This window comes from Oncorhynchus nerka, linkage group LG5 (assembly GCF_034236695.1).
Source record: "Oncorhynchus nerka isolate Pitt River linkage group LG5, Oner_Uvic_2.0, whole genome shotgun sequence".
NCBI lineage: Eukaryota > Metazoa > Chordata > Actinopteri > Salmoniformes > Salmonidae > Oncorhynchus > Oncorhynchus nerka.
The window spans coordinates 9,140,246-9,161,247 of NC_088400.1; the positions used below are offsets into that span (position 1 = coordinate 9,140,246).

A 21,002-nucleotide genomic window follows, 5' to 3' on the forward strand; every position below is an offset into this window, starting at 1 on the left:
TGCCACTTTGTGGCAACAGTTTGAGGAAGACCCTTTCCTGTTTCAGCATGACAATGCTCACAAAGCAAGGTCCATACAGAAATGGTTTGCCGAGATCAGTTTGGAAGAACTTGACTGGCCTGCACAGAGCCCTGACCTCAACCCCATCGAATACCTTTGGGATGAATTGGAATGCCGACTGCGAGCCAGGCCTAATCACCCAACATCAGTGCCCGACCTCACTAATGCTCTTAAATCAAGCAAATGTATCTATAAAGCCCTTCTTCATCAGCTGATGTCACAAAGTGCTGTACAGAAACCCAGCCTAAAACCCTAAACAGCAAGCAATGCAGGTGTAGAAGCACGGTGACTAGGAAAAACTCCCTAGAAAGGCCAGAACCTAGGAAGAAACCTAGAGAGGAACCAGGCTATGAGGGGTGGCCAGTCCTCTTCTGGCTGTGCCGGGTGGAGATTATAACAGAACATGGCCAAGATGTTCAAATGTTCATAGATGACCAACAGGGTCAAATAATAATCAACACAGTGGTTGTCGAGGGTGCAACAGGTCAGCACCTCAGGAGTAAATTTCAGCTGGCTTTTCATAGCCGATCATTCAGAGTATATCTACCACTCCTGCTGTCTCTAGAGAGTTGAAAACAGCAGGTCTGGGACAGGTAGCACGTCCGGTGAACAGGTCAGGGTTTCCATAGCCGCATGGCTGAATGGAAGCAAGTCCCTGCAGCAATGTTCCAACATCTAATGGAAAGCCTTCCCAGAAGAGTGGAGGTTGTTATAGCAGCAAATGGAGGGGGGGACCAACTCCATATTAATGCCCACGATTTTGGAATGAGATGTTCGACGAGCAGGTTGTCAACATACTTCTGGTCATGTAGTGTATGTAGACAAACACAGCATGTTCCAATGTAGTCCTGGTTGCGTTATTAACTGTCTTGTGTTGTTACTGTCTTCAGCTTACGGCTCAGACATCGAGGAGGACGTTACAGGAGAGACCTCAGGGCACTTTAAGAAGATGCTGGTGGTTTTACTCCAGGTAAGTTGTTTTATAAGGACACAGTCATGGAAACAGGAAATGTAAATCGATCTAAATGTGATTTGACTATTTGAAAGGCTGTCAATAGCTTGTTTTCTGGTTTTCGTTATTTTGTAAGTAAATCTAGTCTGGGTACCAATCTGTTACCAAAATTGTTGTTGTCCTAACCAAGGCGTTTGTATAGCTGTTTAGTCAGATGTTGTGTGTGTGTGTGTGTGTGTGTGTGTGTGTGTGTGTGTGTGTGTGTGTGTGTGTGTGTGTGTGTGTGTGTGTGTGTGTGTGTGTTTCTCCAGGGAACCAGAGATGAACCAGGAGTAGTGCATGTTGATCTAATAGAGGAGGACGCTCAGGTGAGTGTTTAAAGCAGTAGAACACGTTCCCCATAATATAAACACCAAAGCATTCGATCCCCCTACCCAACCCTATCAACCTCACCCCTTTCTTCCTGTCTCTAACTATCACTTTTCAACACTTTTCAGGTGCTGTTTGCAGCCGGGGAGGAGCAGTGGGGCACAGAGGAGTCCATTTTCATTATGTTGCTGGGAAACCGCAGTTTCGACCACCTCCAGATGGGTGAGTATAACACTGAGGCTGAGCGCGACAACAGTATCATGACCTCAGCCTGACCAGAACTACTTGTTTACATCCCAAATGGCACCCTACTCCCCTACATAGTGCGCTGTCTATAACCCATAGATGTTAAAAGTAGTGTGCACTATGTAACGAATAGGGTTCCATTTGGAACGCATCCATTATGACGTCAGTGTGACATTTACTAGTGTGAATCGGTCATTTCTTCTCACACCCACAACACACAGGGATCCTGGTTGTATCAGGCTGCTGAGTTATGTGTCTGTGGTCTGGTCTCAGTAGTTCACTGACTAGGATACCAATGCCTGGGAATGACTCCGTTCTCTTGTCTTCCTCCTGCAGTGTTTGATAAGTACCAGGAGATAGCAGAGACGTCCATGGAGGACAGCATCAAGAGTGAGCTGTCTGGGGACTTTGAGAACCTCATGTTGGCTGTCGGTACGCGTTGGACTCTTTCTGATAACACACATGACGTTCCTTCCGCCTGGTTAAAAATGATGAGTTCACTCACCGTCGTTCAGTCTGGTCTAATCATACCTAGTCAAGTCATCCACGAACCCTTATTTCAACATGTCTGTCTTGTGCGTCTTGTCTCCTACAGTCCAGTGCATCAGGAGTGTACCTATGTACTTCGCCAAGCGTCTCTACAAGTCTATGAAGGTAAAAAATCAACTGCTTATTCTTATTGAAGTCTTTCAGTCTCAGCTGCGCTCATATCCATCTCACTCTGACCAACAAGCTCTCAATTCAATTCAAAGGGCTTTACTCTCTCTCTCTCTCTCTCTCTGTCTCTCTGTCTCTCTCTCTCTCTCTCTCTCTCTCTCTCTCTGTCTCTCTCTCTCTCTTTTTCTCTCTCTCTCTCTCTCTCTCTCTCTCTCTGTCTGTCTCTCTGTCTCTCTCTCTGTCTCTCTCTCCCTCTCTCTCTCTCTCCCCCCTCAATCTCTCTCTCTCTCTCTCCAGGGTCTTGGTACACAAGACAACACTCTGATCAGGATCATGATCTGTCGTTCTGAGATAGACATGCTGGATATTCGGGAGTGCTTCCGTATGAGCTATGAGAAGTCCCTGTACAACATGATCAAGGTGATACAACTTAACTTATCTTAAACTCGTATATGCTTTGATCCTATAGATTGTAACCGCCAGACGTTATAATGCCTCTTGTTTGAAGTTCTGTCTTAGTTCTTAGTCACCTTGTCTAGTGACTGAGTTCTTAGTCACCTTGTCTAGTGACTGAGTTCTTAGTCACCTTGTCTAGTGACTGAGATAAGAGTAACATTATGACTCCATACTGTCTATCTTCCTGTCTGTCTAACTAGCTATCTGTCTGTCTAACTAGCTATCTGTCTATCTAACTAGCTATCTCTGTCTAACTATCTAACTAGCTATCTGTCTATCTAACTAGCTGTCTATCTAACTAGCTATCTGTCTGTCTAACTATCTAACTAGCTATCTGTCTGTCTAACTATCTAACTAGCTATCTGTCTATCTAACTAGCTGTCTATCTAACTAGCTATCTGTCTATCTAACTAGCTATCTGTCTATCTAACTAGCTATCTGTCTATCTAACTAGCTGTCTATCTAACTAGCTATCTGTCTATCTAACTAGCTATCTGTCTATCTAACTAGCTGTCTATCTAACTAGCTATCTGTCTATCTAACTAGCTATCTGTCTATCTAACTAGCTATCTGTCTATCTAACTATCTAACTAGCTATCTGTATATCTAACTAGCTATCAGTCTATCTAACTAGCTATATGTCTATCTAACTAGCTATCAGTCTATCTAACTATCTATATGTCTGTCTAACTAGCTATCTGTCTGTCTAACTATCTAACTAGCTATATGTCTATCTAACTAGCTATCTGTCTATCTAACTAACTATATGTCTATCTAACTAGCTATCTGTCTATCTAACTATCTATATGTCTATCTAACTAACTATATGTCTATCTAACTATCTATATGTCTATCTAACTATCTATATGTCTATCTAACTAACTATATGTCTATCTAACTATCTATATGTCTATCTATATGTCTATCTAACTATCTATATGTCTATCTAACTATCTATATGTCTATCTAACTAACTATATGTCTATCTAACTAACTATATGTCTATCTATATGTCTATCTAACTATCTATATGTCTATCTAACTATCTATATGTCTATCTATATGTCTATCTAACTATCTATATGTCTATCTATATGTCTATCTAACTATCTATATGTCTATCTATATGTCTATCTAACTATCTATATGTCTATCTATATGTCTATCTAACTATCTATATGTCTATCTATATGTCTATCTAACTATCTATATGTCTATCTAACTATATATATGTCTATCTAACTATCTATATGTCTATCTAACTAACTATATGTCTATCTAACTAGCTATCTGTCTATCTAACTATCTATATGTCTATCTAACTAGCTATCTGTCTATCTAACTAACTATATGTCTATCTAACTAGCTATCTGTCTATCTAACTATCTATATGTCTATCTAACTATCTATATGTCTATCTAACTAACTATATGTCTATCTAACTAACTATATGTCTATCTATATGTCTATCTAACTATCTATATGTCTATCTATATGTCTATCTAACTAACTATATGTCTATCTATATGTCTATCTAACTATCTATATGTCTATCTAACTAACTATATGTCTATCTAACTAGCTATCTGTCTATCTAACTATCTATATGTCTATCTAACTATCTATATGTCTATCTAACTAACTATATGTCTATCTAACTAACTATATGTCTATCTAACTAACTATATGTCTATCTAACTATCTATATGTCTATCTAACTATCTATATGTCTATCTATATGTCTATCTAACTATCTATATGTCTATCTATATGTCTATCTAACTATCTATATGTCTATCTAACTAACTATATGTCTATCTAACTAGCTATCTGTCTATCTAACTATCTATATGTCTATCTAACTAGCTATCTGTCTATCTAACTAACTATATGTCTATCTAACTAGCTATCTGTCTATCTAACTATCTATATGTCTATCTAACTATCTATATGTCTATCTAACTAACTATATGTCTATCTAACTAACTATATGTCTATCTAACTATCTATCTGTCTGTCTAACTAGCTATCTGTCTGTCTAACTATCTAACTAGCTGTCTATCTAACTAGCTGTCTATCTAACTAGCTATATGTCTATCTAACTAGCTATCTGTCTATCTAACTATCTATATGTCTATCTAACTAACTATATGTCTATCTAACTATCTATATGTCTATCTAACTATCTATATGTCTATCTAACTAACTATCTGTCTATCTAACTAACTATATGTCTATCTAACTAGCTATCTGTCTATCTAACTAACTATATGTCTATCTAACTATCTGTATATATCCCTGTCTTTCTAACTATCTATATGTCTATCTAACTAGCTATCTGTCTATCTAACTATCTGTATATATCCCTGTCTATCTAACTATCTATATGTCTATCTAACTAGCTATCTGTCTATCTAACTAACTATATGTCTATCTAACTATCTATATGTCTATCTAACTAACTATATGTCTATCTAACTAGCTATCTGTCTATCTAACTATCTATATGTCTATCTAACTAGCTATCTGTCTATCTAACTATCTATATGTCTATCTAACTATCTATCTGTATATCTAACTAACTATCTGTCTATCTAACTAACTATCTGTATGTCTATCTAACTAACTATCTGTCTATCTAACTAACTATCTATATGTCTATCTAACTATCTATCTGTATATCTAACTAACTATATGTCTATCTAACTATCTATATGTCTATCTAACTAACTATATGTCTATCTAACTAGCTATATGTCTATCTAACTATATATATGTCTATCTAACTAGCTATATGTCTATCTAACTATCTATATGTCTATCTAACTAGCTATCTGTCTATCTAACTAGCTATATGTCTATCTAACTATATATATGTCTATCTAACTAGCTATCTGTCTATCTAACTAGCTATATGTCTATCTAACTATCTATATGTCTATCTAACTAGCTATCTGTCTATCTAACTAGCTATATGTCTATCTAACTATATATATGTCTATCTAACTAGCTATCTGTCTATCTAACTATATATATGTCTATCTAACTAGCTATCTGTCTATCTAACTAGCTATATGTCTATCTAACTATATATATGTCTATCTAACTAGCTATCTGTCTATCTAACTAGCTATATGTCTATCTAACTATCTATATGTCTATCTAACTAGCTATATGTCTATCTAACTATATATATGTCTATCTAACTAGCTATATGTCTATCTAACTATCTATATGTCTATCTAACTAGCTATCTGTCTATCTAACTATCTATATGTCTATCTAACTAGCTATATGTCTATCTAACTATCTATATGTCTATCTAACTAGCTATATGTCTATCTAACTAGCTATCAGTCTATCTAACTATCTATATGTCTATCTAACTAGCTATATGTCTATCTAACTATCTATATGTCTATCTAACTAGCTATCTGTCTATCTAACTATCTGTATATATCCCTGTCTTTCTAACTATCTATATGTCTATCTAACTAGCTATCTGTCTATCTAACTAGCTATCTGTCTATCTAACTATCTATATGTCTATCTAACTAGCTATCTGTCTATCTAACTATCTATATGTCTATCTAACTATCTATATGTCTATCTAACTAGCTATCTGTCTATCTAACTAGCTATCTGTCTATCTAACTATCTATATGTCTATCTAACTATCTATATGTCTATCTAACTATCTATATGTCTATCTAACTATCTATATGTCTATCTAACTAACTATCTGTCTATCTAACTAACTATATGTCTATCTAACTAGCTATCTGTCTATCTAACTAACTATATGTCTATCTAACTAGCTATCTGTCTATCTAACTATCTATATGTCTATCTAACTATCTATATGTCTATCTAACTATCTATATGTCTATCTAACTAACTATCTGTCTATCTAACTAACTATATGTCTATCTAACTAGCTATATGTCTATCTAACTATCTATATGTCTATCTAACTAACTATCTGTCTATCTAACTAACTATATGTCTATCTAACTATCTATATGTCTATCTAACTATCTATATGTCTATCTAACTAACTATATGTCTATCTAACTATCTGTATATATCCCTGTCTTTCTAACTATCTATATGTCTATCTAACTATCTATATGTCTATCTAACTATCTATATGTCTATCTAACTAGCTATCTGTCTATCTAACTAGCTATCTGTCTATCTAACTAGCTATCTGTCTATCTAACTAGCTGTCTATCTAACTAGCTATCTGTCTATCTAACTAGCTATCTGTCTATCTAACTAGCTATCAGTCTATCTAACTAGCTATCTGTCTATCTAACTAGCTATCTGTCTATCTAACTATCTATATGTCTATCTAACTAGCTGTCTATCTAACTATCTATATGTCTATCTAACTAGCTATCTGTCTATCTAACTAGCTATCTGTCTATCTAACTATCTATATGTCTATCTAACTATCTATATGTCTATCTAACTAGCTGTCTATCTAACTATCTATATGTCTATCTAACTAGCTATCTGTCTATCTAACTAGCTATCTGTCTATCTAACTATCTATATGTCTATCTAACTATCTATATGTCTATCTAGCTATCAGTCTATCTAACTAGCTATCTGTCTATCTAACTAGCTATCTGTCTATCTAACTATCTATATGTCTATCTAACTAGCTATCTGTCTATCTAACTAGCTATCTGTCTATCTAACTAGCTATCTGTCTATCTAACTAGCTATCTGTCTATCTAACTATCTATATGTCTATCTAACTATCTATATGTCTATCTAACTAGCTATCTGTCTATCTAACTAACTATATGTCTATCTAACTAAATATCTGTCTATCTAACTAAATATCTGTCTATCTAACTAAATATCTGTCTATCTAACTAAATATCTGTCTATCTAACTAGCTATGTGTCTATCTAACTAAATATCTGTATATTTCCCTGTCTGTCTAACTAGCTATCTGCTTGTCTAACTAGTTATCAGTATATCTCCCTGTCTATCTAGGTGTCTGTCTATCTAACTAGCTTTCTGTCTGTATATGTCCATTTCTATCTTAACTAGCTGTCTGTCTATATGTCCCTGTCTAACTAACTATCTTTATATCTCCCTATCTATCTAGCTGTCTGTCTATCTACCTAGCTGTCTGTCTATATGTCCCTGTCTAACTAACTATCTGTATATCTCCCTATCTAACTAGCTGTCTGTCTATCTAACTAGCTGTCTGTCTATATGTCCCTGTCTATCTATCTAGCTGTCTGTCTATCTAACTAGCTGTCTGTCTATATGTCCCTGTCTATCTATCTAGCTGTCTGTCTATCTAACTAGCTGTCTGTCTATATGTCCCTGTCTAACTAACTATCTGTATATCTCCCTGACTGTATATATTTTAACATGGTGTCTTAATGTTCCGTATGGTCTTCTACCCATCAGGAAGACACATCAGGAGATTACAAGAGGACTCTGCTCGCCCTGTGTGGAGGAGACGATGAGTAAGTCAGTTACTGCTGATTGACGGAGCTCATCATTACTGGGTATTTTTAGTAGTTCATTTTCACCGCTTGGGGGTGACATTGCACCATCTCAGTTTATCCACAGTTGGCAGATTCGACAATGCCTTTTTCTGAGAAAACATTAAGCCAAGGAGCTGAAACCCAAAGCTTCCCTAAAAAGTGAGAGAATTTAGACTGAAATGTGGTCATAGTTCAGGAATGAGTCAGAGGAGAAATACTGTTCATATATAACTCTCAACAGGCAAGCCTGAAGGGTCAGAACAGAGTCTGCTTATAGTGTAAAGGGTGGGGGAGTGCAAAGCTGACATAAGGAATTATGGTCATGATATCGATGTTGTGGTCATACTAAGATGGTCATACTGTGGATAATTTTGCTATTTGATTTTGAATTGTGTGACCCCTTTAGGTATCAACATAAAAAAAAGAGGTATTTGATCAAATAACAATTTTGGCCTTTACTACTAAAGCCGATAGAAACGCATTGAATAACACATTCAGAAATGTCAAAAAGGACAGTCAGAAAATAAATCCTAAAAACAGGGTTCTGAAGTGTCTATGCTATACCAGGAGATACAGAGCATTCGGGAAGTATTCAGACCCCTTCTCTTTTTCAAAACATTGTTACGTTACAGCCTTATTCTAAAATTGATTAAATTATATTTTTTCCTCATCAATCTACACACAATACCCCATAATGACATCACAATACCCCATAATGACACCACAATACCCCATAATGACATCACAATACCCCATAATGACACCACAATACCCCATAATGACATCAAAATACCCCATAATGACAAAGTGAAAACAGGTTTTTAGAAATACCTTATTTACATAAGTATTCAGACCCTTTGCTATGACACTCAAAATGGAGCTCATGTGCTTCCTGTTTCCATTGATGATCCTTGAGATGTATCATGATCTCCAAATCATGATTGGACATGATTTGGAAAGGCACACACCTGTCTATATAAGGTCCCACAGTTGACAGTGCATGTCATAGCTAAAACCAAGCCATGAGGTCGAAGGAATTGTCCGTAAAGCTCCGAGACAGGATTGTGTCGAGGCACAGATCTGGGGAAGGGTACCAAAACATTTCTGCAGTGTTGAAGGTCCCCAAGAACACAGTGGCCTCCGTCATTCTTGGAAGAAGTTTGGAACCACCAAGGCTCTTCCTAGAGCTGGCTGCCCGGCCAAACTGAGCAATCGGGGGAGAAGGGCCTTGGAGGTGACCGAGAACCCGATGGCTCCTGACACTTGTGGGGGTCGTAGAGCAAAACGGAAAACACCTTCGTGAGAGGCTCATCTTTCCATATAGTTGTCATAATAGTTTGTAGTTCACACCTTCTGGACGCGACGAGACCATTTTTCGGGACGTCTCATGTTCTGACAAACACCGCTGTAGCTCTGCCACCTCCCACCGCAGATGCAGAAGTGCAATATAGGCAGATGAGGTTGATTGAGACGCATCCAATAATATCTCTAGTTTAAACTGAAGGATTTTGGTTATTTAACTTAGATTGACATACCCGTGCGATAATCAACTCTAAGGGGTTAAAACAGCAGTAAACTCCATTGCGAAGGGGGAAATGGAAGCTTGTTGTGTGCAACAGGGAGTGGCAATGCAAGCTTCACACGTATTTGTCTTCTTGCTAAAATAGTTACATTCGGGTAACGATGACGTGGACATGGATTTTAAGGCAGCCCCTTTTGCACCTCTCCGAGTCAGAGGAAAATGAGGAAGACACATTTAGTTTGAATGCATTCACTTGTGCAACTGAATACGGTATTCCCCATTTCCTTCCTATTTATGGGTAACAGGGTTGACGTGTTATGTTTGACCCACTCAGTTTTTTGTCACCATAAAACACCAGGAAATGTCCAGAAAGTACAACCCAGCTCACATTCTTTTACACTATGAATTGATTATTCAATGTTTTCTTTAGAAAATACAATTCTAAAGCAATAGTTAAATAAAACTAGAGTTCAGTTCATGTGACAGGGTTGACCTTAAAATGAGGGACATATATATATATATATATATATACAGTGTGGAGAACAAGTATTTGATACACTGCCGATTTTGCAGGTTTTCCTACTTACAAAGCATGTAGAGGTCTGTATTTTTTTTTTATCATAGGTACACTTCAACTGTGAGAGACGGAATCTAAAACAAAAATCCAGAAAATCACATTGTAATGATTTTTAAGTAATTCATTTGCATTTTATTGCATGACATAAGTATTTGATACATCAGAAAAAGCAGAACTTAATATTTGGTACAAAAACCTTTGTTTGCAATTACAGAGATCATAAGTTTCCTGTAGTTCTTTACCAGGTTTGCACACACTTATGTCATGCAATAAAATGCTAATTAAATGCAAACTACAGACCTCTACATGCTTTGTAAGTAGGAAAACCTGCAAAATCGGCAGTGTATCAAATACTTGTTCTCCCCACTGTATACACAGTATATATATATATCAAATTATTTATTAAATCTGATTAATAAATAAATAATTATCTTAAGAAAGGATTTGTAACTATTGCCTTTTTTATGTAAATAAATCAGATTTAGGAATATATTAAAAGGCACCTCATTTAATATAACAGGCTTTTTAAAAAAAAAAAAAATCAATATTGGTGAACAATTTCTACTTAAAATATCAAAGGGACGCAAAAAGGTACTCTTTACGTAGAACGACACAGCTACTTTAAGGAAGTATTATTAGGAGAGAAAACAGAGTTGTCAAGAGAACATGATGTCGTGTGGAACATGTCAGATCTCAGAATAGCATATCTTATCTAGGAAATTAACCATATGTGTATTAGATAGCCAGTTCTCTTTGTGTGTGTGTGGGGGGGGGGGTTTCTGTGATTTTGTTGTGGGGGGGTCCGGGTTAGCTCTGTGGTTTTGTTGTGGGGGGGTCCGGGTTGGCTCTGTGGTTTTGTTGTGGGGGGTAGCTCTGTGGTTTTGTTGTGGGGGGGTTAGCTCTGTGGTTTTTTTGTGGGGGGGTCCGGGTTAGCTCTGTAGTGTTGTGGTGGGGGGGTGTAGAGTTGACTCATGATTAGATTTGATTAGATACATGTTATTATTAACGTGTTTTGCATCTTCAGGATGCCCAGCCCAGATTGGCTTAAAAGCCACTGTCTGTTTTTCTGATTCAGTCTGTTCATTACTCCTTGACTCATTAGTCTATAATTGGTCATTGCAGCCTTGCAGGAGAGTTCTTCCCAGAGGCTGCTCAGCTAGCCTACAAGATGTGGGAAACAAGCGCCATGACAAAAGTCCAGGTTTGGCCCTCTGCCCTCTGCTCACACATCCCAAATGGCCCTATTTAGTGAACTAGTGGACTCTGGTCAAAAGTAGTGCACTGTATAGGGTCACATTTGGGACACAACCGTTGTGCCATTTTGGCCCTCAAAAATAGTACACTGTGTAGGGTGTCATTTCAGCGTTACACATAGTATAGATTGCATGTTTGTTCTGGCTCTGCCATGCGTCTCAATACCTTTACAACCATCTCCTCCCTTGCTGTGGCCCCTCACCCTGTGGTGATAACTCTACCATCTCTTCCCTTTCTGTGGCCCCTCACCACGTGGTGATAACTCTACCATCTACTCCCTTGCTGTGGCCCCTCACCCCGTGGTGATAACTCTACCATCTCCTCCCTTGCTGTGGCCCCTCACCCTGTGGTGATAACTCTACCATCTCCTCCCTTGCTGTGGCCCCTCACCCTGTGGTGATAACTCTACCATCTCTTCCCTTGCTGTGGCCCCTCAGCCCGTGGTGATAACTCTACCATCTCTTCCCTTTCTGTGGCCCCTCACCAACTGGTGATAACTCTACCATCTCTTCCCTTTCTGTGGCCCCTCACCCTGTGGTGATAACTCTACCATCTCTTCCCTTTCTGTGGCCCCTCACCACGTGGTGATAACTCTACCATCTCTTCCCTTTCTGTGGCCCCTCACCACGTGGTGATAACTCTACCATCTACTCCCTTGCTGTGGCCCCTCACCCCGTGGTGATAACTCTACCATCTCCTCCCTTGCTGTGGCCACTCACCCCGTGGTGATAACTCTACCATCTCTTCCCTTTCTGTGGCCCCTCACCCCGTGGTGATAACTCTACCATCTCCTCCCTTGCTGTGGCCCCTCACCCTGTGGTGATAACTCTACCATCTCTCCCTTGCTGTGGCCCCTCAGCCCGTGGTGATAACTCTACCATCTCTTCCCTTTCTGTGGCCCCTCACCAACTGGTGATAACTCTACCATCTCTTCCCTTGCTGTGGCCCCTCACCACGTGGTGATAACTCTACCATCTCTTCCCTTTCTGTGGCCCCTCACCACGTGGTGATAACTCTACCATCTCTTCCCTTGCTGTGGCCCCTCACCCTGTGGTGATAACTCTACCATCTCTTCCCTTGCTGTGGCCCCTCACCACGTGGTGATAACTCTACCATCTCTTCCCTTGCTGTGGCCCCTCACCACGTGGTGATAACTCTACCATCTCTTCCCTTTCTGTGGCCCCTCACCCTGTGGTGATAACTCTACCATCTCTTCCCTTGCTGTGGCCCCTCAGCCCGTGGTGATAACTCTACCATCTCTTCCCTTTCTGTGGCCCCTCACCCCGTGGTGATAACTCTACCATCTCTTCCCTTTCTGTGGCCCCTCACCCCGTGGTGATAACTCTACCATCTCTTCCCTTTCTGTGGCCCCTCACCACGTGGTGATAACTCTACCATCTCTTCCCTTGCTGTGGCCCCTCACCCCGTGGTGATAACTCTACCATCTCTTCCCTTGCTGTGGCCCCTCACCCTGTGGTGATAACTCTACCATCTCTTCCCTTGCTGTGGCCCCTCACCCTGTGTTGATAACTCTACCATCTCTTCCCTTGCTGTGGCCCCTCAGCCTGTGTTGACCTGTGCATGCTTGCTGCTCTGACCCTTTGAAGTGTTGACATTTCAGAAGGAGGATTATGCAATAACGGCTTTGCCTTTACTATACATGAGTGTGTGTGTGTGTGTGTGTTTACTATATCTGATTTGTCCCCTGCCCCCTCTCTCATCATCCTCTCTTCTTCAGCTCAGACCGACCATCCGTCCTGCCAGTGATTTCGACCCGGCTGATGATGCTCAGAACCTGAGGAAAGCCATGAAAGGCTTTGGTACATTGCCTCCCATGGAAAACACACCTTCACACCTTGACTCTAACCGTGTTAATGACGTTGTTGTAACTGGTTCATACATCATGTGATATTGTATGAAACAGATATATGGAAGTGTTTGATAAAACAGTTATTTTTTAACCATTGTTTCTGTCGTGTCTTCAGGCACAGATGAAGATGTCATCATTGACATTGTGGCTAACAGAAGCAACGAGCAGAGACAGGAGATCAGACAGGCATTTAAGTCCATCCTCGGCAGGGTAAGACAGACATCCCCAACACTCACATGGTAGCACTTTACATTGTACTGTAAAACCCACCGCATCCAAAACTCTGTTTGCTGGAATGTGATGACATCATTCCAGTGAGTGGGTGATGCACAGCAGCCATTTTGTGCCAGTAGTGCCACACATGGGCTACAGATGTACACAGGATCAGATGATCATTTTTATTTATTTTACCTTTATTTAACTAGGCAAGTCAGTTAAGAAAAAAATATTATTTTCAATGACGGCCTAGGAAAAGTGGGTTAACTGCCTGTTCAGGCGCAGAAAGACACATTTTTACCTTGTCAGCTCGGGGATTTGAACTTGCAACACTTTCGGCTGCTAGTCCAACGCTCTAACCACTAGGCTACCCTGCCGCCTCTACACTCTAACCACTAGGCTACCCTGCCACCTCTACACTCTAACCACTAGGCTACCCTGCCGCCTCTACACTCTAACCACTAGGCTACCCTGCCGCCTCTACACTCTAACCACTAGGCTACCCTGCCACCTCTACACTCTAACCACTAGGCTACCCTGCCGCCTCTACACTCTAACCACTAGGCTACCCTGCCGCCTCTACACTCTAACCACTAGGCTACCTGCCGCCTCTACACTCTAACAACTAGGCTACCCTGCCGCCTCTACACTCTAACCACTAGGCTACCCTGCCGCCTCTACACTCTAACCACTAGGCTACCTGCCGCCTCTACACTCTAACCACTAGGCTACCCTGCCGCCTCTACACTCTAACCACTAGGCTACCCTGCCGCCTCTACACTCTAACCACTAGGCTACCCTGCCGCCTCTACACTCTAACCACTAGGCTACCCTGCCGCCTCTACACTCTAACCACTAGGCTACCCTGCCGCCTCTACACTCTAACCACTAGGCTACCCTGCCGCCTCTACACTCTAACCACTAGGCTACCCTGCCTCCTCTACACTCTAACCACTAGGCTACCCTGCCGCCTCTACACTCTAACCACTAGGCTACCTGCCGCCTCTACACTCTAACCACTAGGCTACCCTGCCGCCTCTACACTCTAACGACTAGGCTACCCTGCCGCCTCTACACTCTAACCACTAGGCTACCCTGCCGCCTCTACACTCTAACCACTAGGCTACCCTGCCGCCTCTACACTCTAACCACTAGGCTACCCTGCCGCCTCTACACTCTAACCACTAGGCTACCCTGCCGCCTCTACACTCTAACCACTAGGCTACCCTGCCGCCTCTACACTCTAACCACTAGGCTACCCTGCCACCTCTACACTCTAACCACTAGGCTACCCTGCCACCTCTACACTCTAACCACTAGGCTACCCTGCCGCCCCCGTCATCTGTTCTGGGTGTTAACTATGACCTCTCCTATAGGACCTGATGAAGGATCTGAAGTCTGAGCTCTCTAAGAACCTGGAGAGGCTGATTATCGGCCTGATGCTGACGCCCGCTGAGTTTGATGCCAAGATGATGAGGAAAGCGATGGAGGTAGGAGGAGATGGTGGTCAGTGTATCTACAGCGCATCCGTAAAGGATTCAGACCCCTTGACTTTTTCCACATTTTGTTATGTTACAGCCTTATTCTAAAATGTATGAAATTACTTCAATCTACACACAATACCCAATAATGAAAAAGGCAAAAACAGATTTTAAGAAATGTTTGCAAATGTATATTTTTTTAAAACAACTGAAATATCTCATTTACGTAAGTATTCAAACCCTTTACTCAGTACTTTGTTGAAGCAACTTTGGCAGCGATTACAGCCTCAAGTCTTCTTGGGAATGACGGTATAAGCTTGGCACACCCATATTTGGGGAATTTCTCCCATTCTTCTCTGCAGATCCTCTCAAGCTCTGCTAGGTTGGATGGGGAGCGTCACTGCAAAGCTATTTTCTGATCTCTCCAGAGATGTTTGATCGGGATGTAGTCCAGGCTCTGGTTGGCTACTCAAGGACATTCAGAGACCCAAAGCCACACCTGCGTTGTCTAAGGTCGTTGTCAGGTTGGAAGATGAACCATCTCCCCAGTCTGAGGTCCTGAGCGCTCTGGAGCAGGTTTTCATCAAGAATCTCTCTGTACTTTGCGTCGTTCATCTTTCCCTCGGTCAGGACTAGTCTCTCAGTCCCTGCCGATGAAAAACATCCTCACAGCATGAAGCTGCCACCACCATGCTTCACCGTAGGGATGGTGCCAGGTTTCCTCCAGAGGTGACACTTGGAATTCAGGCCAAATAATTCAGTCTTGGTTTCATCAGACCAGAGAATCTTGTTTTTCATCGTCTGAGAGACTTTAGGTGCCTTTTGCAAACTCCAAGCGGGCTGTTATGGGCCTTTTACTGAGGAGTGGCTTCCATCTAACCACTCTACCATAAAGGCCTGATTGGTGGAATGCTGCAGAGATGAATGTCCTTCTGGAAGGTTCTTCCATCTCCACAGAGGAACTCTGGTGCTCTGTCAGAGTGACCATCGGGTTCTTGGTCACCTCCCTGACCAAAACACTTCTCCCCTGATTGCTCAGTTTGGCCGGGCAGCTCTAGGAAGAGTCTTGGTGGTTCCAAACTTCTTCCATGTAAGAATGATTGAGGTCACTGTGTTCTTGGGGACCTTCAACGCTGCAGATGTTGTTTGGTACCCTTCCCCAGATCTGTGCCTCGACACAATCCTGTCTCTGAGCTCTACGGACAATTCCTTCGACCTTATGGCTTTGTTTTTGCTCTGACATGCACTGTCAACTGTGGGACCTTATATAGACAGGTGTGTGCCTTTCCAAATCATGTCCAATCAATTGAATATACCACAGGTGGACTCCAATCAAGTTGTAGAAACATCTCAAGGATGATCACTGGATGCAAGATGCACCTGAGCTCAATTTCAAGTCTCGTAGCAAAGGGTCTGAATACTTATGTAAATACGGTATTTCTGTTTTTGACAATAATTTCATGAATCAAATCAAGTTTTATTTGTCATATGCTCCGAATACAACAGGTTTAGACCTTACAGTGAAATGCTTACTTAACCAACAATGCAGTTTTAAGAAAATAACCCCCCCCCCAAAAAAAATTGATAAGAATAACAAATAATTAAAGAGCAGCAGTAAATAACAATAGCAGGTCTGTATACAGGGGGTACCGGTACAGAGTCAATGTGGAGACTATATACAGGGGGTACCGGTACAGAGTCAATGTGGAGGCTATATACAGGGGGTACCGGTACAGAGTCAATGTGGAGGCTATATACAGGGGGTACCGGTACAGAGTCAATGTGGAGGCTATATACAGGGGGTACCGGTACAGAGTCAATGTGGAGACTATATACAGGGGTACCGGTACAGAGTCAATGTGGAGGCTATATACAGGGGGTACCGGTACAGAGTCAATGTGGAGGCTATATACAGGGGGTACCGGTACAGAGTCAATGTGGAGACTATATACAGGGGGTACCGGTACAGAGTCAATGTGGAGGCTATATACAGGGGGTACCGGTACAGAGTTAATGTGGAGGCTATATACAGGGGGTACCGGTACAGAGTTAATGTGGAGGCTATATACAGGGGGTACCGGTACAGAGTCAATGTGGAGGCTATATACAGGGGGTACCGGTACAGAGTCAATGTGGAGGCTATATACAGGTGGTACCGGTACAGAGTTAATGTGGAGGCTATATACAGGGGGTACCGGTACAGAGTCAATGTGGAGGCTATATACAGGGGGTACCGGTACAGAGTCAATGTGGAGACTATATACAGGGGGTACCGGTACAGAGTCAATGTGGAGACTATATACAGGGGGTACCGGTACAGAGTCAACGTGGAGGCTATATACAGGGGGTACCGGTACAGAGTCAATGTGGAGGCTATATACAGGGTATTACGGTACAGAGTCAATGTGGAGGCTATATACAGGGGGTACCGGTACAGAGTCAATGTGGAGGCTATATACAGGGGGTTACGGTACAGAGTCAATGTGGAGGCTATATACAGGGGGTACCGGTACAGAGTCAGTGTGGAGGCTATATACAGGGGGTACCGGTACAGAGTCAAAGTGGAGGCTATATACAGGGGGTACCGGTACAGAGTCAGTGTGGAGGCTATATACAGGGTGTACCGGTACAGAGTCAATGTGGAGGCTATATACAGGGTGTACCGGTACAGAGTCAATGTGGAGGCTATATACAGGGTGTACCGGTACAGAGTCAATGTGGAGGCTATATACAGGGTGTACCGGTACAGAGTCAATGTGGAGACTATATACAGGGGGTACCGGTACAGAGTCAATGTGGAGACTATATACAGGGGGTACCGGTACAGAGTCAATGTGGAGGCTATATACAGGGGGTACCGGTACAGAGTCAATGTGGAGACTATATACAGGGGGTACCGGTACAGAGTCAATGTGGAGGCTATATACAGGGGGTACCGGTACAGAGTCAATGTGGAGGCTATATACAGGGGGTACCGGTACAGAGTCAATGTGGAGGCTATATACAGGGGGTACCGGTACAGAGTCAATGTGGAGACTATATACAGGTGGTACCGGTACAGAGTCAATGTGGAGGCTATATACAGGGGGTACCAGTACAGAGTCAATGTGGAGGCTATATACAGGGGGTACCAGTACAGAGTCAATGTGGAGGCTATATACAGGGGGTACTGGTACAGAGTCAATGTGTGGGGGCACCGGTTAGTCGAGGTAATTGAGGTAATATGTACATGTAGGTAGAGTTATTAAAGTGAGTATGCATAGATAATAACAGAGAGTAGCATCAGTGTTCCAGAGCAGGGGGGGCAATAATGCAAATAGTTTGGGTAGTCATTTGACCCGATGTTCAGGAGTCTTATGGCTTGGGGGTAGAAGATATTTAGGAGCCTCTTGGACCTAGACTTGGTGCTCCGGTACCGCGCGGTAGCAGAGTGAACAGTCTATGACTAGGGTGGCTGGAGTCTTTGACCATTTTTAGGGCCTTCCTCTGACACTGGCTGGTATAGGGGTCCTGGATGGCAGGAAGCTTGGCCCCGGTGATGTACTGGGTCGAACGCACTACCCTCTGTAGTGCCTACGGTCGGAGGCCGAGCAGTTGCCATACCAGGCAGGGATGCAACCCGTCAGGATGCTCTTGATGGTGCAGCTGTAGAACCTTTTGAGGATCTCAGGACCCATGCCAAATTTTTCAGTCTCCTGAGGGGGAATAGGTTTTGTCATGCACTCTTCACGACTGTCTTGGTGTGCTTGGACCATGTTAGTTTGTTGGTGATGTGGACGCCAATGAACTTGAAGCTCTAAACCTGCTCCACTACAGCCCCATCGATGACAATGGGGGCGTGCTCGGTCCTCCTTTTCCTGTAGTCAGGAAGTCCAGGATCCAGTTGTAGAGGGAGGTGTTTAGTCCCAGGGTCCTTAGCTTAGTGATGAGCTTTGAGGGCACTATGGTGATGAACACTGAGCTGTAGTCAACGAATAGCATTCTCACATAGGTGATCCTTTTGTCCAGGTGGGAAAGGGCAGTGTGGAGTGCAATAGAGATTACATCATCTGTGGATCTATTGGTGCGGTTTGCAAATTGGAATGGTTCTAGGGTTTCTGGGATAATGGTGTTGATGTGAGCCATGACCAGCCTTTCAAAGCGCTTCATGGCTACAGACGTGTGCTACAGGTTGCTAGTCATTTAGGCAGGTTACCTTAGTGTTCTTGGGCACAGGGACTATGGTGGCCAGCTTGAAACATGTTGGTATTACAGATTCGGACAGAGACAGGTTGAAAATGTCAGTGAAGACACTTGCCAGTTGGTCAGCGCATGCTCAGAGTACACGTCCTGGTAATCCGTCTGGCCCTGCGGCCTTGTGAATGTTGACCTGTTTAAAGGTCTTACTCACATCGGTTGCGGAGAGAGTGATCACACAGTCATCTGGAACAGCTGATGCTCTCACGCATGTTTCAGTGTTACTGTGGCCCTGCCACATCCAACATGCGTCGGAGCCGTTGTCACTGGGCAGCTCTCGGCTGTGCTTTCCTTTGTAGTCTGTAAGTGTCAGAGCAGGTGTAGTACGATTCGATCTTAGTCCTGTATTGATGCTTTGCCTGTTTGATGGTTCATCGCAGGGCATAGCGGGATTTCTTATAAGCTTCCGGGTTAGAGTCCCGGGACCTTGAAAGTGGCAGCTATACCCTTTAGCTCAGTGCGAATGTTGTCTGTAATCCATGGCTTCTGGTTGGGGTATGTACGTACAGTCACTGTGGGGACGACGTCATCAATGCACTTATTGATAAAGCCAGTGACTAATGTGGTGTACTTCTCAATGCCACGAGAAGAATCCCGGAACATATTCCAGTCTGTGCAAAACAGTCCTGTAGTTTAGCATCTGCTTCATCTGACCACTTTTTTATAGACCGATTCATTGGTGCTTCCAGCTTTAGTTTTAGCTTGGAATCAGGAGGATAGAATCATGTTCAGATTTGCCAAATGGAGGGCGAGGGAGAGCTTTGTACGTGTCTCTGTGTGTGGAGGAAAGGTGGTCTAGAATGTTTTCCATCTGGTTGCACATTGAGCGTTTTCCTGTTTGCTTATGGCGGTATGCAGCTCATTGAGTGCGGTTTTAGTGCCTGCATTGGTCTGTGGTGGTATGTAGACAGCTACGAAAAATACAGATGAAAACTCTCTAGGTAGATAGTGTGGTCTACAGCTTATCATGAGATACTCTACCTCAGGCGACCAAAAATTTGAGACTTCCTTAGATATCATGCACCAGCTGCTGTTTACATAAATGCATAGGCCCCTGTGTCTTACCAGAGGCTGCTGTTCTATCCTGCAGATAGAGTGTATAACCCGCCAGCTGTATGTTCTTAATGTCGTAGTTCAGCCACGACTCGTGGAAACATAAGATATAGTTTTTAATGTCCCTTTGGCAGAATAAACGTGCTTTCAGTTCGTCCCATTTATTTCCCAGCGTTTGAACGTTAGCTAGCAGGATGGAAGGCAAGGGCAGATTGACACTCATCACCTGATGTTCACAAGGCGCCCTGATCTCTTTCCACTAAGTCTCCGTTTCCTTCTCCAGCGAATAAAGGGGATCTGGGCGAGGTCGGGGTGTTATATCTCCACCGTCCGGCTCATTGTGTATCTGGGCCAGGTCGGGGGTGTTATATCTCTACCGTCCGGCTCATTGTGTATCTGGGCCAGGTCGGGGGTGTTATATCTCTACCGTCTGGCTCATTGTGTATCTGGGCCAGGTCGGGGGTGTTATATCTCTACCGTCTGGCTCATTGGGTATCTGGGCCAGGTCGGGGGTGTTATATCTCTACCGTCCGGCTC

General features: G+C 42.5%; 1 protein-coding gene across 2 annotated transcripts in view; it reads left to right on the forward strand.

Moving 5' to 3' along the window:
• The window catches only part of LOC115115621 (annexin A6-like), a 41,490-nt gene that overhangs the window by 7,911 nt on the left and 12,577 nt on the right, over positions 1 to 21,002 (forward strand). For both annotated transcript variants that reach the window (XM_029644112.2, XM_029644113.2), the window contains exons 7-17: positions 951 to 1,030; positions 1,324 to 1,380; positions 1,510 to 1,603; positions 1,964 to 2,059; positions 2,223 to 2,281; positions 2,582 to 2,704; positions 8,177 to 8,235; positions 11,478 to 11,556; positions 13,348 to 13,429; positions 13,595 to 13,689; positions 15,072 to 15,185. In XM_029644112.2, the coding sequence (XP_029499972.2) occupies positions 951 to 1,030; positions 1,324 to 1,380; positions 1,510 to 1,603; positions 1,964 to 2,059; positions 2,223 to 2,281; positions 2,582 to 2,704; positions 8,177 to 8,235; positions 11,478 to 11,556; positions 13,348 to 13,429; positions 13,595 to 13,689; positions 15,072 to 15,185 (938 nt within the window). The remainder of the gene's footprint in view (positions 1 to 950; positions 1,031 to 1,323; positions 1,381 to 1,509; positions 1,604 to 1,963; positions 2,060 to 2,222; positions 2,282 to 2,581; positions 2,705 to 8,176; positions 8,236 to 11,477; positions 11,557 to 13,347; positions 13,430 to 13,594; positions 13,690 to 15,071; positions 15,186 to 21,002) is intronic.